Below are 23,975 nucleotides of genomic sequence, written 5' to 3' on the forward strand. Positions count from 1 at the left end.
AAATATTGAAATTAATATTATATGTGTTATGTTAGAAAGTTATGCTGTATTAATTTTCTTAAGTAGTGTGTTAAATATGGTTTTAGGTTATAACACAATGTTAAAATAGAAACTATGCTATGTAAGATACTTTTTTAAAGGAAGGACTCGCACTGAGATAGCAGGCACGGGACACCTCTCAATCTTTCAGAGAAAACAAATTTATTGTTCCATTATTAGAAGAAATGAACTTCCTCCCGCTTTGCTCAGCCATGAAAACGCCATCAGGATTCAGCAGAAGAAGTTGACACTGACCAGACAGAATCCTGTGTTTGAATGGAATTTACACATCATGTATCGTGTATGAATATGCAACAGGCTGTTGTTTTTAATCCTCTGTTAACGGGTGTCCTTTTCGGGCTTATGCTGCCCAGAGAAAAGCTACCCAGACGTCCATAACTCTTTGATTTATTGTCTCATATTGTCCTAATTCAAATTGTCCAAAGTTTTTGTTACTCTAATTATATTGCTATTTTTATAACCATTTTATTACTATTAAACTTTTCAATTTTAAAAACAAATGATTGGCGATTTTCACACCCTGCCGTCCCGGCCGTTCTGCTGAGGGCGAGGAGCGGCTGAGCCCCGGCCGTGCCCCCATCCCTGCCCTGCCCTGCCCTGGGGGAACGCGAGGGACGCTGCCCACAGAGAGCCCCCTCCTCCCGCACCCCGGGCATCTCCTCCTCACGGCGAGAGCACAGTTCGTGTTTTATTTCATTTCACACAGCGCACGCCCCCAGGGGCAGCCTGAGGGGCACGGCTGCAGGCCGCCACCTCGGGCCGGCGCTGGAGCAGAACCAAAGGCGGCGGGACAGAAACCCCAGCCCGAAGCGCTTTGGATCGGAGGCGGCCGGAGCAGCGCCGCGAGGAGAGCCCGGGGGGCTGGAGCCGGACACGCGGAGCCACAGGCGCCCCTTCCCCGGCAGCCCCGGGAGCGCCGCCCTTCCCTCACGGCCGCCCTCAGTCCCTCCGTGCTCCCTTCCCTCCCGGCCTCCCCGCGGACCCCGTGCACGGCGCTCTGCTGACGTCACGGCGCACAGCCAATGAGAAGGCGAGGAGCGCGGCCTGCCCGTGTTTGAATTGCGCGGCCGGTGGATGGAGGTTGGTGTGGAACAGGGACCGAGAGACGGAGCCCGGGGCGGTGCGGGCACGGCCCGGGGGTGATAGAGAGAGAGACCGGGGACGGCCGAGGGCACGGCCCGGGGGTGACAGAGAGAGAGAGAGACCGGGGACGGCCGAGGGCACGGCCCGCGGGTGACACCGGGCACGGGCCCGCCCGCAGGGTGAGTGCCGGGGGTGAGCCCGGGGAGGGAAAGGCCCGGCCCGCAGGGTGAGCGAGTGCCGGGCAGGGTGAACGGGCGGCACGGGGGATTCTCCGGCCGCAGGGCCCAGCCTGGCGCTGTGCCCCCAGGAAGAGCCGCCTGCGGTGGGTGAGGAGGGGCCGGGAGAGCCGGGAGGGGCTCGGCTGAGGGAGGCGAGCCGGCCCTGGAGCGGCAGCGGCGGCGCTGGCAGCCCTGCTCGTGTCCCTGCCAGGGGTGAGCCGGCAGCGCGCTGCCAACAGCAGCAATGGGCTGTTTGAAGGGAATTCCGCTTTGGGGCCGGTTACTGCATCCCCTGCGGGGCACGGTAACGCAAATCCCGCTTTAACTCTCTTGAAATGTACGCGCGACGTGCCTGGCTCAGTCCGGGGAGGGCGACACGGGCAGCTCCTCTTTGTGCTGAAGGACAAAAAGACTGCTCGCCTTGGTCCGCAGAAATGCGGTGTCTCCTCTGAAAGCTTGGTCTGTATGAAGGGAAGCCTGTAGGCCAGTTGGTAGTTTACATTCTGAAATAAACTCGAGAATTCCCTGGGGCGGTGCTGGTTGGTTCCTTTCTGGAAGCTGCGCTGAGTTCAGGCACCTTTCGGTGCATCGCGGAGTTCCCAAAGTCTCCTTGGGGCGGCCCTTGGGCCCGGCACAGGGGCCCGAGCAAACGGGGGAACTGCTGGGAGGAGTGAAAGGCTCCTATTGCAAATAAAACCTCTCTTGTCTGCCGCAGAAAGGATTCGGCTGCTGGACCTGAAAGAGCGCTGGGAGCGGAGCTGGGGGCAGCCGGGATGGCTCCTGCCAAGGAAGAAGATGTGTGCAGCCATGTCAAAGTGGTGGTGCGAGTGCGCCCGGAGAGCCAGAAGGAAAAGCAGGGCAGCTTCAGCAGGGTGGTCCGTGTCATCGACCAGCACGTGCTGGTCTTTGATCCTAAGGAGGAGGAAGTCAGCTTCTTCAACAGGAGGAGAGTGACCCACAGGGATATTAACAAAAGGCAAAGGAAGGATCTTAAGTTCATGTTTGATGCCGTATTTGATGACAACTCATCCCAGTTGGAGGTTTTTGAGCATACTACCAAAAATCTAATTGATGGCTTCCTAAATGGATATAACTGTACAGGTAACTTTGTTCTTCATCCTCTTTAGTTAAAAAAAACTTAAGGGAATTTCTCAAAGTTTCTGCTGTTCTGTCCAGTGGCTGCAGAGCTGTTAAAAAAGCCTGAGATAGAAATAAAACATTGTGGTTTAATTCATAGCTATGAAAGCCTGACTTTTTAGCATGTGGAAGTTAGGATAGCTCTACTCTATTTTAAGAATAAGTTTGTGTTAAGGTTATAATAGACTTGGGAAATTTATCTGAAATATATGGGAGTCATCTAGAGTTATTTAAGCAGAAGCAGTTGTGTCAGGGTGTGTGACAGAACTGCTTTATGAACTCTTGGAGATCTTGGGGTTTTTTAATTGGCTGCTGGAATGTGGTGGGGAAATTAAATACTTATCAGCAGTAAGTTGATGGCTTAGGGTTATGAGAGTCAGTAAATAATATTTTCATGAGATGTATCACTGAATGAATTTTGAACTGAAAATTCAAAAATGTTATTTGGAAACATCTTGCTCTAATTATAGATCTGAAAGGTATAGCCTAAGTAAGAAACTTTATCCATTTATGAAACAGTTGTGCAGAATGACAGAGGTCTGTAAATGTTCATTTGACTTTGGTCTTCCTGATTAGCTTACAAATAAATTACATGTTTTTGCTTTGCTGTCTTTTGGGGAAAATTCAGTGCTTGCATATGGTGCAACAGGAGCTGGAAAGACTCATACAATGTTGGGTTCTCCTGAAGACCCTGGAGTCATGTATTTAACCATGATGACACTTTATAAGCGCATGGATCAAATCAAAGATGATAAAACATGTGATGTTGCTGTCTCTTATTTAGAGGTGAGTTCCTGCATTTGCTATGTTGCTTTTAATAAGTCATATTTTATAAATAAAAAGAAGCTGGTTTTACTCTCCTCTGGTCCCTTCTGGGGCTTGCCAAAGTGTGTCCTTACACGAGTGAAACTGTGTTGTGCTCTGCAAACTCGGTGTTCCTGGGCTGATTTACAGAAGGCTGCCCACAAACAACCTCCACTTCTGATATATTTACTGATTGTTGATGATTTGTGTCTTGCTGACCAATTACGTGCCTCTCAGCATCTGTTCGTGTGTACAAGGAAATTTCTTTTCAGGGTAGTGTTTTAGGACTCACAGTAACATCCTATAACACTGGAAAAGCACAACAAAATGATGTTGTGATTTTACAGGGAAATGTTTTGGCACCACTGCTGAATGGTGCTAGTGAAATGGTTATCTTTTTAGCTTCCTCAAAGTCTTCATGGACCCTAGGTGGTACTTGGGAGGGGAAAGTGTGCATTGCCATATGTTTTCACAGACCAAGAAACAAGAGATTTAAAAATTTTAACAGAAGTAGCTTTGAACTAAGAAGTGCTGCAGAAGTGTGGATCGTGATGTACCGTGGAGAAAAAAGAAATGCTTTGCATTCATGCTTGTTGCCAAACTGGTTTTTGTAAAAAAAAAGTTCTTTTTCAATAAAGAATGAAGATTCTTTTTAGATTTTAGAAGTAATTCTTTTTAGTAAATAAATAATATTAATTGAATACTTTAAGCTTGGTATATGAAAAATGTCAAAAATTTATAGCATGAATTCACTACTTTGTCTTAAAGGAGTATAAAAAAGACTGCTGATTTCTGCTTTTTTAATTCTGTCAGCTATGGGAGGATATCTTAACAAAATCTTGTCGATTCCCTCTCAAAGGTTTACAATGAACAGATTCGTGATCTGCTGGTCAACTCTGGACCTCTGGCTGTTCGTGAGGATGGCCAGCAAGGGGTGATAGTTCAAGGTCTGACACTGCATCAGGTATGTAAATATCTCTAGAAACTTAAAATGTGCTTGAGATATTTGAGAAACATTCCCATTGTTCTGAAAGCTGTATGGAATTTGGTCATTTCCTAGTGGGTTTTTTTTCTGGCCATAAGCACCAGTAACTTGAAAATCTAATTAATTAGTTAAAAGCACGTTGTGGAAAAAACCTGCTAGTCTCATTGAATGCAAATATAGGAGCATTCAGTCCTTGTTGTAAAAGGGTACAGTTGGCTTGATGCTCATCCAGCAGATTTTGGAAGATTTCTTTTTGGGCTAAAATATCTTGGCATTGCCTTCATCACCACCTACACAGCTGTGAAGGCTAAAGGTTGTTTTTGTTTGTAAATAACTATATTTGAAGAAGTCCTTGGTAAATTACTTTTCCAGGCCAGCACAGCAATTCTTAGGTAAGGTCAGTGATAGAACTTAGTTTTCCAATCTGAATATCCATTCCTGTGGACCTATTTTCTTGCAGCTTCCTTGTGTACTTACATGCTGTGACAGGAAACAATATTCTTAGTTTGTATTCTAACCTCTGAACATCCTTCTTCCCAAACCTTGAGTTCTGTGAGGAAAAACCTTTTCTTGTACTAATGCATTCAATAGTGATATACTAATTTAAGTCCAGACATTGTTAAAAGAGGCTGATTCTAACTATGGAAAATCTTTCATATTTGTTTAAATTCTAAACTAAAAATATTTGCTGATTTATGTTGCTGGAATTAAGTGCTTACTTCTCATACCTTACTGCTTTTCAGCTGAGAATATTTATTTGAAGTGCCTTTTTTTGAAGGTGAATGTTAAAGCAAATGTATTTTAGAATCAGTGTGTTACTATAGTTGTTGGAAATGAAAAGAATCCTGTATTTGTCATGTGCTCTATTCCTAAAGCCTAAATCAGCAGAGGAAATCCTTCAGATGTTGGATTATGGGAACAAAAACAGGACCCAGCATCCCACAGATGTGAATGCCTCCTCTTCCCGGTCCCATGCTGTCTTTCAGGTGAGGTGGTACAGCCAGAAACAGTGGCCATTACTGCAGCTGCAGGTTTTGTTTGAAGATGGACAGAAGGGAAGCTTTTAAACTGTGCTGAACCTCAGTTTGGGGAAGAGGGGGTTGAAGATTTTCAGTTTACTCTTTTTGTTACTCCTTAGTCCTTGGAAGGATGTAATGGTTGTTAGTGTTTATGTTGGAAGAAATTAATTCAGTGCAAAGATCTCTAATTCCAATTGTTTGAGCTTATATGTATAAAATATGTACTTATACCTTCTTAACTTATATTCCTTTGAAGAAATAACTTATGTAAAATCGTAATTTAAAGCTTTAATAGACTTCCATATTGTAATTTTATAAACTGAAAGGTATTGGTGGGGTATTTGTAAAGCTTTCTGGTATCATGATGTTGCTTAGCATTTCTTTGAGAAAAATAATTTACAGAATGTAAACCATGTAAATATGTAAATATCTTAGTAAACTAAGAATCTCAAGTAGTACTTTCTTATTTTACTTGGTTAATGTTAATTTCTACAATAAAGTGATTTCCTAATATCCTGCTATGGATCAAGTTTTAGAAAACTGAAATGATGCTTCTTAGTTTTCAGAAATGAACTTTGAATGAGTTGTGCAAATATGCAAAAACTTAAGACTTCTCCCAAGATTTTTGGGGTTGGCTACACTGCCTTATTCTCCTGTCTTCTCTTTTTAAATACAGCCTGTGATATTTAGAAACTAGTCCTGTTATCAAGAATGTCTTTTTTTTTGTCCTGTTTGCTGTTACATAGTGCAAAGCAGTACCTTGAATGACTTATGTGTTTCACTCTGGATTGAAAAATATTAAAACACATTTGATTCTGGTCCTTGCATTAGAGCACTTAAGTGTTGGGAAGTTTTTAACAGTACCTACAGACTTAGTCAATGCTAAATAACTATAACAAAGTTTTAAAAAACATCTTCTATGTATGGAACAGAGCAAAAGCCATTACCACTCTAAAAGCTTCTGTTTTCCTATATACCTTAAACTTATGTTAGCAATTGCCCTTCCTGTTTTGAATTTCCCCCAGGGCCTGCCCTTGTTGTGTGCTGTACAGGGTTGCACAAAGAGTTCTTTTGAAGTGGTTTGGCTTGAGAGCTGCCCTGTCATGGATGTGTGCTGCCTTCAGGAAGGCTCCAGGTGCAGAGCTGCACACAGACCAGAGGGAACTGCTGCTTTCTGCTTGTTTACCTGCTGCTGGGATCTCTTCTCTCCCTCACCTCTTGGGGAAAAAGCTCTGCATTTTATTATCTGGCAGGCTTTTTCTCAGTGCATTTCTACAAGTGGCAAGCAATTGAATAAATCACTTCAGTTCCTCATATATTTCCACAAATCTGTGACATTCTGCATAATGAAATTGTCTTTGTTTGCAGAGATGTAAGTGGTGAGAAATCCCCAGTGCTGTCATGATTGCTCTTTATTTTTAAAGTTTCTATTATTTGAAGAGTTGCTTTTTTGTAGAGATAGGTTATTTTTGGCTTTTCTTGTTAACGTTGTGGGATCAGGATATTTTCTGAAACTGACTCAGAAGTTGGTAAGTCTTGGCCCAGGACATTTTGAGCTGATTTTAAAGATGCAAGTTTTGCTTTACTGTACCATATGTCTTAAGTTTGAAATATCTATCTGGGTCAGGCAATTACTGCATCTGAGAGAAAAATCTGAATTGCTACACTGTTCTATTGAGAGTGTTCTGCTTTGGGGCATTTCCTGTATCTTTTGAATTTTTACAAAAGCTTGAGTCATACAACAGAGTTTAGCTGTCACTCTACCTTTCCCTCCTTCATTAATGATAGTTATTATGTTGTTCTGGTAGCCTGTTCCCAGCCTGAGGTTCTTTTTTTTTTTGTCTATTATACTGGAAACAGTGCAACTGAACTTAGTTATACTGTTTAATATAGAAACATATCTGTTTGAAATAGATTTACATTTCATGGCAAGTCATAGGAATTTTATTTTATTCTTTCACAGTACTTGTCAATCTGTTTTCTGTTAGAAACTTATGATGAAGCCTTATTGTGAAGGCTTCATTTCTCATGCACAGAGCTTAAAGCCACAGCAGTGGTGAGTCTTTACTAGTCAGTCACCTTGTGCTGATGGCAGCTCCTTTCTAATTCACTGTCCAGAAGGGCATTCATTAAAGTGTCACTAACCATTATTAATTATATTAACAAATGGCAGGGCACTCAACACAAGAGAAGGGGAAATAAATACTGTATAAAGTAGAAAGCCATCTAAGGATAACTTTGTTTCTTCTTACTGACTGTATATTCATGCTTTGCTTGCCTCCTTATAAACCTGAAGAAAGAATACCTTCAGCAGCAGAAGCTTTTAGTTCTTTGTCCATCTTGGTACTGTGAAATTTCAGGACAAATGGGATGAAGCAAGTGGCATCACATTTGAGAAGATCCTGAAGTATATTTTCACAGCAGTAAATGGATATTGTTTCCTATTCATGGAAGATACAATTAAATCTAAATCACTGAAGGGTCAGCCTTTTCCTGGTTTATCCCTATGCATTTCTTTATGGTGTACTCCTAAATGTGCATTTGAAAAAGGAACACCTCTTTCAATTTCAAGTTCAGGAGTGTAGTATGCATTTGTGGTGCACAAGAAGAGCTGTGAAATTCATTTTTCCTGTAAAAAACCTCACTTATCTTTGCTGCTTTGTGAGCCTGGGCCAGTTGGTCACTTAATCCTCTGCAGCAGGAGGGGAGAGAGAATCAGGAGCAAGAAAAGGAGGTACCTTGTGATTCAGTTAAGTGAAGGCAAAGTGGCAGGACATCCAATACAAATGTCTTAAACCAGTTGTTATGCTATGAAATTAATTTACTACTTAGATTACTTAGCTGTTACTTTTTAATTGTTTTCTTCTTTTTTTTTTTTTTTTTTATTGTAGATTTACCTACGGCAGCAAGATAAAACAGCCAGTATTAATCAGAATATTCGTATTGCCAAAATGTCTCTGATTGACCTGGCAGGGTCTGAGCGAGCCAAAGCCACCAGTGCCAGGGGGGCTCGCTTTGTGGAGGGAACAAACATTAACAGGTCCCTGCTTGCTCTTGGAAATGTCATTAATGCACTGGCAGATCCTAAGGTAGGTGCTGTTTCCCATGCAGTTCAGAAACCATTTTAAAAAGTGCTCAGCTGACGGAATGATGTGGTTTACATTGTTGGTGCTACTCACATCATCATTCTCATGTAAGATTGTCTTAAGGGTTTCTACCATCATATCTGTGGTAGCTAAAAGACAGTCCCAGTGAGAGAAAATTCTCAAAAGTTATGTGCAGCTGCCTAAGGATAGTACCAAAGATGAATGGTACCTGCTTTTCTTATGTTCAAAATCAAGCATATGTAGAGAAGATTGCATGAGTACATGAATAACCTTACAATTAACCTTTAATCTTGGGGGGGAGCAGCTTTTGTAGGATAAAACAGTATCTCTTCCAAGTTGTTCTTTTGGGATCTCACATACATCCATACACACACACATCCCTGCTCAGAGCAATGAGTCAATCTCCTAATCTGGCTCACCAGCTCAAGGCAAGGAATAGGTACAGTTGTGTAGCAGAATGATAAAACCTCCTGAATTTTTGCATAAGTGAAGTCCACTGTCTACCATAACACTCTTTTTGTCCTTCTGCTCAACTAGCAAATTCCTCCTTTGTCGCAGACATTTCTCCACAGAAATCCTTTCTTTCATATTTCTGTGTCTTCGGGAGCCAGAGGCCCCCGAAGAGAAGGTAAACAATTATTATCAGCTGCTGTGGAATGCAACAGGATTCACCTTGATTGGCTCATTTTCTATGTTTATAATTAAGAGCCAATCACCAGTTCAAGCCAGGGGACTGAGTCCTTGGCCACAACTTTGTTGTGGGTTTTTTTTCTATCTCTTCTTAGCTTAGCTAGCTGCTCTGCAAACCTCTCTTTATATTCTATTTAGTATAACTATAATGTATAATATCATATATTAATAAATTCAGCCTTCTGATCAAGAAACAAGATTCACTGTCTCTCTCTCACCAGCAGCAGCCCACACAGGTCGCAGTAATACTCCTTCAAATATGCCAGGGGAAAATCAGGTTTAATTTCCCTTCCTGATGCTGCATGTCCTTGTCACCATCTTGTTGGAGGGGAGGGTGGAGTTTAAAGTCTGTGCCACAGACACATGGAAAAATCACATTGATTTACTTGATAAGGGATTGGGTTCCTAGTGACCAAACTTGGTATAATGAGATGAAAATTCTGTAGCTTCACAAAGCAGAGTATGTGTTGCCTGGAAAGGTGTGAAATCTCCATCCTTGGAGGTAATCAAAACCCTACTGGGCATAGTCCTTGCCATCTTACTCTAGCTGACCCTGCTTTGAGCAGAAGGATTGAACTAGAGGGATTTTAGAGGTCCTTCCCAATCTGGATGATTTTGTAAACTCAGTGTAATTTAATGTAGTTTACTTTTTTTGTTAGCTGCTCTATCACAGAAGTAGGAGTTACATATCCAGGCATCAGGAAATAACCTAGCTAATACGTGTGTTGCAAAGGTGTTGAACAGTTCCAAGAGACTTAAACTGCTTAAGATGTACAGATACTTCAAAGGAAAGTCACTTGTGTCAAAGAAAATTTTCATGGCTGTTTCTCATGGTTTGTGTTACCGTTGAAATTCCAAGCAGACTTTTATTTGAAGTACAGTTAAATAAACCTTACCAATATCTCTCACTCTTCTTAGAGCAAGAAGCACATTCCTTATCGAAACAGCAAGCTGACTCGTTTACTGAAGGATTCTCTTGGAGGAAATTGCAGAACAATCATGATAGCTGCTATTAGCCCCTCCTCTTTGTTTTATGATGATACCTACAACACTCTGAAGTATGCAAACCGAGCAAAGGATATCAAGTCTTCTGTGAGTGTATTGCTTTTACTGTTCTCTTGTCAAAGTACAATAATCTACTATTACAAGAAAAATTATTTCTTTTGGAATATTATATTTTCCTTCACTTCTGACTCAAAAATTTGTTCTGTTACATCTTCTTTCTCTATGGTCAACTCTTTCTTATCTGACTGGTAGGTGTAGCAGATACAAAGTAGATCTAACCCAAAAGCACCATAGCTGTGTTAGTGATATGGTGCTGCCAGTTTGAAACAGTTTGTTTTGTGAGCATGAGATTTAGAATAATTCTCAGCCAGTAGAATTCACATCCTTTTTTACTGTTTTGCTCTTACTTTCTCAGAGAGCTGTAATGTACATTAAAGAAATTTCTGACCAGTTGTACAAGAGCCAGTCCAGGATTGTACAGGTAGAATTCAGCTGGAGTCAAGAAGCTCAGTGAGATTGTCTTGATAAATGAAAAGCTGGGATGTCCTTTTCTGCTCTCTATTGTTTAACTTTATTTTTCATTATCTTTTTTGCTGCAGCTCCTAATTCTTTTTATGTAATACAGGGTTCACGGTAGTTTCCATTTGTTGTGTACTTAAAGGTAGCTTTTATAATAAAATGCACAAGACAGACATTTAAATAGTAAAACTAATCTGAAAAAATGCAAAATGTGGTTGCATATGTAAATGTAATTATTCTTGGTTTGTTGAGGAAAATGTCCTGGCCACGGGTGTGCAACAGATGACAGCAAAAGCTGACAGTCATTTTCTCATTGTGCAAGTCAGAATTGTATTAATCTTTCCTCACAACATAGTGAATGTGTAACTATGTGCTACATATACACACTGTGCTTATTATGCATGAAAACGTTGAGGAGCTGCCTTTAAATTCTGATTTGTTTCTTTCCAGTTGAAGAGCAACGTTGTGAGTTTGGACAGTCACATAAGCCAGTATGCTAAAATTTGCAATGAACAAAAGAAAGAGGTACATAAAAAAATCTGTTGTTAAGAGGTTAAAAGGTTAACTGTTAACTTTGAATATAAAAAAATAGTTAATGGGATTAAATCTATAAGGGTCTAATGTATTTTGAAGTAAGAAAGTTTTGTCTTCTAAGAGGAATGTCACCTGCTGCCATTTGTAAGGCTGTTGAATATCAGCACAGAATGACAACTTTGGGAAATAAACCAAAAACCATATTTCTATTAAAGGGTGCTTCTTTTGGTTTAGATTCTAATGTTGAAGGAGAAGCTGAGAGAATACGAAGAAAAGCAAGCAAGCATTCCTGAAAATCATAATACTGCAGAACTTTCAAACAACCAGCAAATAGAAATAGAAAGGTAAATGAATCACATTTGCTTCCAGGCTGGAGTTTGTCTAAATTGTAAAAGCATTTGTAAAACAAACCTACTCTTTCCAGTATTGATTTTCCCATTTTAACATTGCTTTACTTAGATCTAGGTATGGCTTTGCCCAACGTGCTGTTCCTGTTCAGAACAACTTGGTGGTGGTTTTAAAACGAAAGGGGAGGACGTAGGAAATGCCATGTGACAGGAAGGAGCATCTGAGTGCTGGCTCCCAGCACAGCTCCTGAACAGGTTGTGTTTGTGGGTAGGCAGAATGTCGTTTGCATAAGTGACAGCAGCTCTGCCACTCTTGGCAGGCACTAGCTCAAGTGGGATCTTTGCTGCAAGGCTTGAGAGAGACAAAACCTGGAAGTTTTTCTACAAAGGGATCACTTTATGTTTGTAGATTGCTTATTTTCTATTGCTTTAATATTTCTTGGCCTCTTTTTCTTCTTGGTAGTGTTCCTGTGTATCTTTTCTCTTGTGACAGTCTCATGAGAGAACACAAAGTGTAACAAACTAAAATGTGAAGTAGCAATTTGTTGCAGAAATCGTTGTATTCCATGAAGAGGGTAGGTTTTGTAGTGAAAGACTTTCTGGATGGTCTCTGCATATCTCATCTTTCTGACAATTACTCACCTAAGTTGATTCAGCTAACTTTTTTTTTTTTTTATTTGGCCCTTTGAATATGCTGGTTTTTAACCTGGAAAGCTTTCTGAGGTATAGTAAGAACTCATTCGAAACAAGATATTCTCTGCATTTTATTTTAGTGGCATTGCAGACATTTCAATAAACCCTTTCATTCAGGTTATTTAAATTAAATTTTCAAAAGAAGTGTGGGCTTCTAAGTCATGTTGATAGTTCTGACAGTTTTCCTGCATATTTTTGCACTGTATGTCTTTAAGATTGATTTATTTCCTGTGATTTGCCCTTTATTTCATTCTTTGTGTGTGGGAAGAGTCAGTCAAGGGCAAGGTCTCTAAAATATCTTTTCAAAAGGCTGGATGTATTCTATGCCAAGGTTTGCTGGTCAGAGAATATTTGTTATGGAAAATCCAAAGGGCCAAATGTAGACCTGTCCCAGTCCCTCTGGATGTCAGGAATTATGTGCCTGTCTCATTCTCTTCCTTCTCATGAGTATCCTGCCAGGCTCACCATACTGTTGTGGTGTGGGTAATGAACTGATTTCTCCCATTCATTTACGGCTTTTGAAGGTATTGTGCTGCCTTCTCCCTTTTAGTGGGGACAGAGAAGAGAGCCTTGTCCATGATCTGGTGTTTAGGTCCAACCACCCGTGGTTTTTGCATCACTGAAGAAGCATCACTTGCTTCTTCAAACCTAAAAGTCATTCATCCTTCTGCTAAAGCTTGGAGGTGGGTTGTGTGCCAGCCCTTCAAGTCTTGAGCCTCTTAGGGTAGACAGTGGGCACTGGCTCCATAACTACAACCAGCAGGTCCTTGAGCTCTTGGACACCAGGTAGTGTAGGGGGGCTCATACCCTCAGTGTGCCTACAGGGTGACTTTGTCATTTTTACAGTGCACACCAGAGGGTAAAGGTAACTCCATAAGAACAGGAATGTGCTCATTGAAAGGCTGAATCCACAAAGGCTTCTGTACTTGATGCTGTATTGGGAACACTGGTAAATAGAAGTACACAAAAGGTTGGTTTTCCAGCAGAGGCCCCCCATAAGGAGGGTAAAAAGAAGCAGAATCTCCATCCTCACCTGAATTATGCCCGACTTTCTACTGTGATCTCTTTCTCCGGGCAACAACAGACAGAGCAAGAGGACACAGTCTCAAGCTGTGCCAAGGGAGATACAGGCTAGAATTAAGGAGGAAGTATTTTACAGAAAGATGATTCCAGTATTTGACCACTCTACCCAGGGAGGTGGTGGAGTCACCATCCCTCGAAGAGCTTAAAAAAAGACTGGATGTGGCACTTGGTGCCATGATCTAGTTGAGGTGTTAGAACATGGATTGGACTCGATGATCTTAAAGGTCTCTTCCAACCTAGAATTTCTGTGATTCTGTGATGGAAACTGGGAGGATTTGCTTTGATCCCTTATTGCTGTGTTTGCCAAGCAGCTGGGAGGCAGCATGTTTCTGTGGAGGACAAAAATTCTGCAGGCAGTACAATCAGTAGTAAAGCTGTATAGATAGGAGCAGTGTAGGGTAAAGCTCTGATACTCTGCAGCTGGCTGTTGCATTATTATAGAATCTTTTAGGTTAGAAAAGACCTCAAAAATCATATACTCCAACCATTAACCTGTTATTGTTCCTTAAAGAAATGGCTCTTATGAATTCTGTGAGTGTTTTAGTACACTTTTTTTTTTTACCTAGATATGATAGCATCCTCTAGACACTCAGTGAAAAGCTCTTGTATTGCTAAATCTGTGGAGAAGAATTATTTTCTTAATTCTGTTTCTTTTTAAAAGGTGAGTGATAAAACACTCAGAATAGAATAAAAGACTTAGTTATTCAAACTTTAGTCTGTGAAATAGATTTGCTACTTCTGAAACACTGGCAAGAAGTCAATTGCATGACAAGAATGTCTCTTCAGCTTGTTCTGGAGTTGAACATGGGGTTTTTTACCATTTTTACAGTTCTAATTTTATGAGGTTTTTTAATACTAAAAATTGCATAACCTCAAATGTTGCATGTCTTTAGAACACTTGCATGTTAAACTTTGATTTTTGTGTACAGTTCTAACAAGATAGGATACAATGAAATACTTTGTGTATGTGGTTGGTTATTTTTGATATGTACAGTATCTTTTTGGCCATTCTGTACTGTTCATTTTCAGTATTCAGGAGTGAAGAGGTGCCACCAGTGAAAGTTACATGGCAGTATGGCAATGCTTCCAAGAGTTGTTCTTGTTACTCTGGCTTGTGTGGCAGACTAGGGGTACCCAGAGAAGTGGTTACTCAATAACTCCTTGAGTACCATCCACCACAGTTTGGTTTTCCTCCTGGTGTTAAAACATGGTGAATGTTCTGATTTTTGTCCTCCATAAGTGATGGAAATTGTACAGCTCCTTGAGGGAAAGTGAGCATCCAAAGACCTTTGTGGTTCTCCTTTTCTTTGAGGATAGCTTGTGGGGTTTTGAGCACCATGTGTGTCTATGGCAACACTAGTCTTATGTGTTTAATAAATAGATGTTAGAAGTAGAGAACATAGGTATTTAGTATCTTCTGGAGTTAGAGAAAGGCATCTGAAACTCCTTCACATGAGCCTTTTAAATCCCCGTGTTGTCTTCATAATTATAACAGGATTTATTTTTAGTGACTCCTTCCAAATTTCCCATCCCATTTTCAGGTCAAATACATAAAATTCTTACTGATGTACTGACATTTTATTTAGTGCCTATCTATATTAGGCTTTACTCATTTCCTTTTCATGTCTTGATTTTATTAATTTAGATTTTAAAATTCCCTTACCAAAGAGATGGTCATAAAAAGTCTTCAGTAAATAATTAATTATTATCCTTTGGTTTTAGGTACAAAGAAATACTTAAAAATGTTTTTACAAATCGTGAGGAAATCAGAAAAGAGTACCTCAAGGTGGAAAAGAAACTGAAAGAAAATACACTGAAGAAATATTATCAGAATCAATGTCATGAACAAATTCAACTGATATGCTCTGAAGAAAGAGTAGAAAAGGTGAGTTTTCTGTAATGTAGTGCAGGGTATCATCTCTTCATTTTGTTATAATTGTGTTAATTTTTCTTAAGTAACTGTGTAATTAATTAATCCATAAATATTTCTTTCAAATGGGAAACACAGATTATCACTCCTCTGTGACTGTTGGTGTAATGATCTCATTTTTGAGGTCAAGAGCAGAGTATGATTGTCCTTTTCTAAATAGAAAAGGGAACCCTCTGCCTGGTTAGGACACTGCCTTGCTTATATCCAGCTTGCTCTTGCTGGGTTTGTGCCTTCTAGTTAGCATATTTCAGAAACAGTGCAAACATCAGAAGAGTTTGATATTTGAACATACAGGATTTTCCTTTTTACTCAGTGCTTTATCCTTTAGTAGGCTTTTTGTAGGACATACTCGACTTAGTAGGAATTATTTGGTTATGTTATATCAAAGTAAGGAAAACAAATCTTTATATATAGAGAATTTGGTGAACATAATTTGAAAGTTTCCACCTTAAATGCTGATGGTTTGGGGGGGTGGGATTTTTTTTCAGGCCACTTGCAAGCGGGATCTGAGGCTTTCAGCTCTGAACAGCCACTATGTGCGCATGCAGAAGAAGAAGGAAGAGCAGAGCAATCTCTTTGAGGAGAACACCAAGTGGCTGCACCGTGTGGAGAATGAAATGCGCCTCCTGGGCCCGGATGGGAGCATCCCAAACGTAAAACACCTTTCCCTTTGTCATGCTTGGGGATGGGGAGATTGGGAAAAAGGGTAAAACCTCTCAGTTAGGAGCAGCTTAATAATGGAAATAAAATGAAGTATATGGGAAGAGTGTACAGAAAGAGGCAAACGTGTTTGGGCATGCATAGATAAGCATCCATGTGGGCCTGTTGGACATTTAATGCTGATTGCAGAACACACACACTATTGGTCAAAGGAATCTACAAATTCATATTTATGCATGGAAATAAAAATCAAATAATTAATACTTTTCTACTGTAAAACTTTATTATAATAATATAGCTCCACTCCATCTTTACTGATCTAATTATTTTTAGTTGAATTTTTAGTTTCTTTCTACCAGTTTGATGTACAGCTATTTGATTTTCATTTTTATTCCTAATTTCCTAAAGGAACTTTGTCAAGATCTGCAGTATTGCCATTTAAATCTAGAAGTTCAGGCCCTTAAAGCCCAGATTGAACACATGTTGGCGCTGGTGTCTCTTCAAGATCAGTATAACAAGCAAACAGAAAAGTAAGTATGGTTTCATGGCAGGTAGGATAAGACTTACATTCTGGCTTGTAACTTGACAATACCTATTTAGAGAATTTAGTTTTAATTGAAACAGAAGCAAGGTTCTTCTCAAACTTTTTGTTTTCTGGGTTAAAAATTGTGTTTTCTCAAGGGAGCTTGTCTTGCCTCTTGCTGTTTCAGAGTACTAAATACGGCACTTCCAGTGCTTCGCAAGCAGCACCTGATGCTGAAAGAAGCTGGGCTGACAAATGACTTAAGTGAGACTGAATATGCAGAGGTTGAGCAGCTGATTCAAAGACAAAAATCAGTAGCTTGGGCTGACCAGACTGAAGAAAAGGATCAAAATCAAAACCATGAAGTAGAAATGTTAGCTATCTTTTCATTCCCACAGCTTGTGAGCAGACCAAACACCCCATGCAGTAAGTACATCATTAATTTTTTCTTTGTTGGAAGTACTTATAAATATCTCCTGCAACAGTCAGATATCATCCATAAACACAGATTGCACTTCTGCAGACACTGAAGCCAAATGTAAAATTGATTCTCAGACCTACTTTCTATAAATTTTGCACCATTCTTAATTGGATATGGGAAAGTAATTTACTTTTTCAATGACTAGACACACACTGCAACAGATGAATTCATCCTCTTCTTGTTATAATGTACCCCATGTATCAATATTCATAGATCCTGTGAGTGCTATTAAAAATTGCATTTCAATCTTTCATGTGACATTGATGGGAAAGGAATCAGTGTTAGTTGGTTATAATTCTGTTAAAGTGACTTGAAACATTAAGCAGGTACAGTTTTCTGTAGTTTCTAATAGCCTTGGGGGAGATGAGATTTACTATTAATTACAGGTTCACTTGGAAGCAATTTACTACAATATTTCAGGAGTTTCTGTTTCAAAGAATCAAAGGATTCACCATATCTGCCATGGAACTGACTTGTGCTATATCCTGATGGCCCCAATTTTGCCCCATAATTCTATATTGCTGGTTTTTCTTCTTTAGCTGTGAAGGGAGTTGCCCTGGAGCATAGTCTGGGTAAAAAGGGATGAAGAATCCTTCTAGACAGTACTGCTCTGATGGATTACATGCCAAATTTCATCCTGATAGTGCAACTGCTGTGGGGCCCATGCTTGTGTTTTGTGCTGTGGACAGGGAGCACTCAACACCCTGAGGCTTTCTCATTACTGCCAGTAATCCATAACTGACAGACATCCCTAGGTAACTAGGCAAAAAGAGATAAATACTGCTGCAAAAATACTTCAGCTTCTCAAAAGCTGGTAGTCCCAAAAAGAGTATTGACTCCTGGTGAGGAGTGAAATGAGTTCCCTCCTTTTGGGAGCTTTCTTCTTCTCTGTAGCTTGAGAATTATTTTATCAAAACCACGTATTGCCCCTCTCATAGGGAGCATCTGTGATTTTTGGCACGTGTTTCTGTTGCTGTTGATGGTACCAAATAGTTGATACACGGTGTTTCACTGTCTGCAGCGTGAAATTCAGACTGTGTTGGAGTTGTTTGGTTTGCTTTGTTTGTATTTTGGTTGTTTCAGGGGTTTTACTCCTGAGTGGCATTGGTTTGATTTTAGTTTGGGTTGGTTTTTCTTTTTAATGTGTGCTTGCTTTTTTTGCCACAGAGAGGAGGAAAAGTTAGCAGATTTGCATGCTTACACTTCTTGTTCTGCCCATGTCAGTCAGGGATTCGTTCAGCAAGGGTGAAAGCTGGTATTCAGTTTAAATCATAAGCCTATGATTTTAGATACTGGGGTTTTGGGGTACAGGTACTTTTTTTTCTGACAGAATATGTAAGGACACTAATCCAGAAGCTCTGTAATATCGTTTGTAAGGAAATACTGATTGTAATGATTCTGTCTTGTCATATGTAGGTTGCATTCTTGTGAATTTTAGTTTCTGATGCTAGTGAGCTGTGTTAGAGTTCTTGATTAATCTACTTCTTTTGTACCTTTCTTGAAGTTTTGTAAAGGAAGAGGCCTCATCAGTTCTTAGTGAAACCAATACTAAAATTATACTTGTTTAAATTCCACTCTTATTTAAATTCCACTATTAAAACATTAACATTTTACTATATTTAAGTCATTTGACACTATTTAAGGGGTTTTCTTGAAAACCTTCTGTGTAGGTTTTCCAATTATTCTATTATCCTAAAGTTCTTGAACTTTATGTTGAAGTAGGTAAATGATTTTCAGTTTTCAGCTAAGACAGACTTTTTTCAGTTGTAAATTGTCTTTGCCTGAAGATTATCACAAAAACTTTTGTGGTATTTTTATTTGCTTTTTGCTCTTTGGAAGAGGAAATAGGAGGCATTACTGTTACTCCTTTCCCCCTATCATAACATGGTAGAAACAACTGTTCTCCAAATTTTGCAACTTTTGGGGAAAGGTTACCTAAAATACTAATGGTGTTGATACAATCACTTCAATACCAGTGGGGAGGAAAAAAGTGACCCACTTGCTAATGCTTGAGGGTTTTTTTCCTGTTCAGCACAAGCACAACCAAATTGCTCCTCTTCAATTGTTTGTTTGATGGCAGTGCAATGATTCCTTGCTGTGAAATGTAAGTCTGGAGCATTTAGATTGAGGAAGACACCGTACTAGGTCTGCTAGTAACAAATCTCAGCTGTTGCTTTGAACCTATGTTAACACATTTGAAAGACAATTTTTTTGAAAAATTGTAGCATTGTGTTTTATACATTATAGCACTAATGTATAAAACACGAAGCTTTATGAGAAAAAATGGTCATTTCTCTTCAGTGTAGGCTTACAGAATAAATAATTTTATCTCTTGTGATACTCAGAAGTATCTAGGGATGTGTGCAGTGTCCACCCCTTATCCAATTTGGAAATTTCAGTCGTAAACAAACTACAGGTCCCTCTTTAGTTACTGTGTGTTTAAACTGGGAGGGATGCAAGAAACCATCAGTATTTAGACAATGTGAATTCTTTGTGTTGCAGTAATTATTGCAGAAACTTTATTAATGACATAAACTTTTGCCTGTGGTTCTTTGAGAGAACCATGACAATATTCAAATGCAAGCTAATTGTTATTGGATGTTTTCATAAAAATTATATGTTCATAAAAATTTTATGTTTACATAAAAATTATGGTCTTTTAAGTCAAATAACTTTTCTGATTACAAGCACTTTGACACTCCAAAAGGTCAAAGCAGCTACATAATTTCTGCAGAATGGGTAAAACTATGCAAGCAGGACCTTAAAGTCTTGTGTGTTTCTTTGGAATTGATTACATTTGTTTAACTGATCCTGAAGAGCAAAGTCAAACCTAGTAATTGACATGGGAAAAGAATCTGAAAATTGCAAAGAAAAGAATGGCAAAGGTGAAAGGGTGGTGGGATTTATTCTAATTCTGTTAAAAGTCTTCTTTAGAGATAATATAATAAAGTCAAAAATATTTAGAATTATATTCCAAGAACTTAATTGATTTTGATATTGTCTTGTTGTAAGATCCTTCTTCCAATCAGGAGTTTCAAAATAGCAAAGAATTTCAGCTGATTTGCAGTAATGCCCAAGTCTTTGTTTGTAATGAAGATGACTTCCTTGGAAAGGGTCTCTCATATAATAAATAGTATTAAAGTCATAGTATGGGAGGAAAAGATAAAGATGTTTTCTGTCCATTCATTCAATGTCTGTTTCTATGTTCAAATTATCAAGCTGGTCAATTCTTGTGAATCAGCTCTTGATTTCTAGTGAAAGCTAATTAAAGTTCATGTGCTTTGCCAAAGCACATGGAAGGCTTCACTACAGGAGTTGACCTCCTTCTATCTTCTTTTTCCTTTAGCCTTTGAAATCTTTAAACACCTTTTGTAAAATTCTGACCTTAATTAGAAGTTAGATTTGTTGCTTTTTACAGAAAATGCTGGCTTTCCAATATCCTCTTTTTTTTGCCACATAGATTAAAAATTTAGGTGAAGCGTGTGTATGCTTATTGTAACTATAAGCATGCAATGTCATGCACAATTTAACTGTTTGTCTCAAAGAAAGCACAGGCTGTGGAAACAAGTCCATTTAAGAATGTATTTGGGAGAACCCTTCCTTAAGTGCTCATTCATGGGGAGCCATAGAGTATTCAGAGTTCAGCCTGATGGGTGGAGAGCTCTGACTGGTATTTGCAAGTATTTCTTTGAATGGGGAAGTTCTTGGCATTGTTTCAAGCATCCCATTTCCAGAAGCCTTACTGTACATTACCACTGAGAGGATGCAATTGATGCATAGGAAAAAATAAAAGGAGTCCATTGCCTCCCCTTGTCACAAACGTTCTGATCTGAAGAGTCAATTTTTTATTTTGTATGGCAGGAAAAATTGAGGTATAGTTGCACATAGTAAAAGATTTTAATAAAAAGTAGGAAAAGCATGTGCCTTGTACAGGAAAGATTTCTCTAAGCAGCTCTTCCATACTGTCTTAGGTGACTTCTGAGTGTTTTTTCTCATGCTGTGTAAAGCAGTACACCTGATCACTGGGACTTGCAAGAATGCAGCTTGGATTTGAGCCTTTTTCAGTTCACAGCTGTTGTTTGTGGACCTGTTGTGAAACTTGCCATCACAGTGATGATGCCTTTGGGTCCCAGGAATATGAAATAATTGAAATGCATTGACTAGACGTCATTTGCAGCTTGGAATTCCATGAGTCAGTTGTTAAAGGAATGAAAATGTATGATTAGAATTGTAATTTGATCAATCAATGGTAGCCCAGAAATGTTTATTGAAATGAATACATTAATATTTAATTTCACTTTAGCAGAACAACCTGCTGGACTTAATTTAGCACAGTTTCCAGAAATAATCCTCTTCTGCATGCATTAGCATGAGTTGCAGAAGAAGACAAGTCTTGGCTATTATTTTGTCCCTAATGTCAATTAGAACTAACTCAATTCATCAGAGCTGTTTTGCCATGAGCTCTGCTCACTTTTCCTGTGACTCATGTTTCACACATAGTGCATTCTGCTTCTGATATTAGTGCCCAGGGCTGTAAATATCTGCTATTGCTGTTTCTTGTCAGATAAATCAGTACTTCTGAGTAGTCTTTTGGGAGAAATGATACAGCAGACTCAGGACCAACACCACCTCATGTCACTGGGTGGGGGCGGTTGATCAGTGGGTGATGGCTGTTATGTTTAATTTCCGAGTGAATCTCTTAAATAGTATCTTCAAGAATTTTGATAATTATCTTTTATAAACATCAGCCTGAAATTAAGGATCAGCTAATATGTGATATCTTCTTTAAAATATATTTGGAATAATGTTTGTTTTTAAAGTGATACATTGTAGCTGTGAAAGTACTAATTAAGGAAATAAAAGTTCCACGTTTTTCTTCTAAGCTACTTCATCAAGTTAACTGTGGCTGTTCTGTAAAGCATATAAGTGATTAATTTTTGTACATGAAATAAAAAATATTACTGTACTATGATGATATTGATGCAAAAGATTGAAGTAGCTATAAAACATGAAGCAAATATAGTCTATAAACATAATATCCCTGCCTTATTATGGAACATGTTTGAAATTTTTTTTTTATAGTTGGAGCATGTTGTTTATCTTTCAGTAGGAAAATAATGGCAATATTTAATGATTACCATTAGCCATCCATTCAGGAACTTTAAGGAAATATAAATAGCCCTACTTGGTTCTCCACTGCATTGTCCTCAGTACCAGGTATTTAAGAATGTATGGAAGTAGTAGAGTTTCTGTAGCAACTTCTGTTGTCCGAGTCCCTTTTGCATAAACTACTCCATAGTAGCTATTAAAAGCACTTGCCAAAAAGTTATCAATTAGCTTCAGTATCTTGCTTCCTCAGTAAGGTGGAAATAGCAACAGTGGCAATTCTTTCTTTTGTGGGTGTCAGTGTTTTTCTTGCTGTATGTTTATTGACCTGAGGTCATAACTGATTGGAGCTTTATGCAGTAGAACAAGAAGCCAAAGTGGAATTAGGATTTTGGAGTTGTTTTTGTCACACCATATTTGGTTTATGTTGTTTAGTGAAGGTTAAATACAATATTGCTGGTTTGTTTACCTGTTTATGGTGTTAGGAGCAATCTAATATCCTCACAAAAAGCTGTGGGAAGGAACACTTCTTAAATATCTTGTATTATTTCCAACACTTTTATGACAAGAAAAGCTTGTTGTGTTTTAAATTCGTTTAACAGTGAGTTTTATTCCAGAAATAAATAGATTTTAAAAATAGGTCTTTGTTTTTACTAATAGCTTATATTTGCCTTTTATAGAATTCCTGCAACTATCATTATTAGTTTACTTGTATTACTGTAAAAATGCTCTCCAGTATGATGGAATTCATCAAATTATTTATGTTGGCAGTACTTTTGTGTTCTTTATGTATTTAGTTAATGATTTAAATGCTGGTATTTACAGTTCATTTGAAAATGCTTCCAATATTTAGGCCTGTAGAAGCTTCTAAACCTTGGCACTCCCACCAAAATGTTTCTCCATCAGACTTCCTTCTAGTAACTTTAGGACATTAGCAAAACCTCAGTGTCTTACAGTAAGCAAACTTTGTGAAACTGAAACCTCCCTGTCCTAATGTAGCAATGGACTAATAGAATTCTAACCATTATTTTTCCTGAAACAGACATTCAGATGCATATAAATAGGAGTAAAAACTAATAAATGAATATTTTAAATGTGTCCTGAGTCATTTAATGGGTAGTTATGTCAAACACTGGATTATATCAACCTTATTCTTGTATTTAAGAATATAAGATGTTAAGTCTTTTTAAAAAAGATTTGGATTCAATTTTTGGTTGTGATGACTAGAATTTTTTTAAGATGTTTCAGTCTATTACACTGAGATATATATTCTACTTATTAAAACAAAATTAAAGAGCAAGTACATAATGAAGGATAGCATTGTTGATAGTGACAGAGAGTAGATGTTCTAAATTGTTCATAAATAAGTTTCTTGTTTGTTACTAAATCCAACCAAGTCTTGGAGAAGTATGTCTTTATCACAGTGGGCCTTCTTTATTTTGGGTGGAGGTGAAGATTATGTGGGGAACACTCAGGCCCTGAATTAGTTTAATGTTTAGATTAGTCAGCATTTCAGCAACCTGCTGCATTTCACCTGGTGAAGGCTGGCTGTGGATTAGATGTGGTATAAGATAAGATATATTTTGTATTTTAACAAAGAAAAGGTCCGTTACATACATTAAGTGAGCCGTTCATAAGAGCACACATAGACAAATTCACAATTCAGTTATTTCATGCCAGGTAGTCCTCTCAGGACCAAGTTTTCCATGTATGTGGAAGCTTTCTTCAAAGCTCCAAGCAATGTCATGGAATTGGAATTGTTCATGTAATTGTCCACACTGCTTTTCCCATGAGCAGTTTAAACATTGCTCATTCTGACACTGAGCCCCTGAGTGAGGAATTAATGTTTGCTTTGTTTTTTCAATGGTTTCATTATTGAATTAAGTTGTGACAACATAAAAAGACTTGTGGCCTGTATCAATTTCCTTGGTACTTGTAGATACTTTGATACTACCTGTTGTATCCTCTTGGCACAGGTCTAGGTCTCACTG

The 23,975-nt window shown here is 38.8% G+C and overlaps 1 protein-coding gene across 1 annotated transcript in view; it reads left to right on the forward strand.

Annotated features, from left to right (window-relative positions):
• The first annotated feature begins 1,160 nt into the window (after positions 1-1,160).
• KIF18A (kinesin family member 18A) overlaps positions 1,161-23,975 on the forward strand; it is a 31,245-nt gene continuing 8,430 nt past the window's right edge. The window contains exons 1-13 of the mRNA XM_059474417.1: positions 1,161-1,322; positions 2,077-2,462; positions 3,127-3,284; positions 4,162-4,266; positions 5,163-5,273; positions 8,198-8,395; positions 10,022-10,195; positions 11,078-11,152; positions 11,396-11,505; positions 15,007-15,169; positions 15,703-15,867; positions 16,283-16,404; positions 16,585-16,823. Of these exons, the coding sequence (XP_059330400.1) occupies positions 2,135-2,462; positions 3,127-3,284; positions 4,162-4,266; positions 5,163-5,273; positions 8,198-8,395; positions 10,022-10,195; positions 11,078-11,152; positions 11,396-11,505; positions 15,007-15,169; positions 15,703-15,867; positions 16,283-16,404; positions 16,585-16,823 (1,948 nt within the window). The 5' untranslated portion in view covers positions 1,161-1,322; positions 2,077-2,134. The remainder of the gene's footprint in view (positions 1,323-2,076; positions 2,463-3,126; positions 3,285-4,161; positions 4,267-5,162; positions 5,274-8,197; positions 8,396-10,021; positions 10,196-11,077; positions 11,153-11,395; positions 11,506-15,006; positions 15,170-15,702; positions 15,868-16,282; positions 16,405-16,584; positions 16,824-23,975) is intronic.

Source organism: Ammospiza nelsoni, chromosome 6, assembly GCF_027579445.1.
Source record: "Ammospiza nelsoni isolate bAmmNel1 chromosome 6, bAmmNel1.pri, whole genome shotgun sequence".
Lineage (NCBI taxonomy): Eukaryota > Metazoa > Chordata > Aves > Passeriformes > Passerellidae > Ammospiza > Ammospiza nelsoni.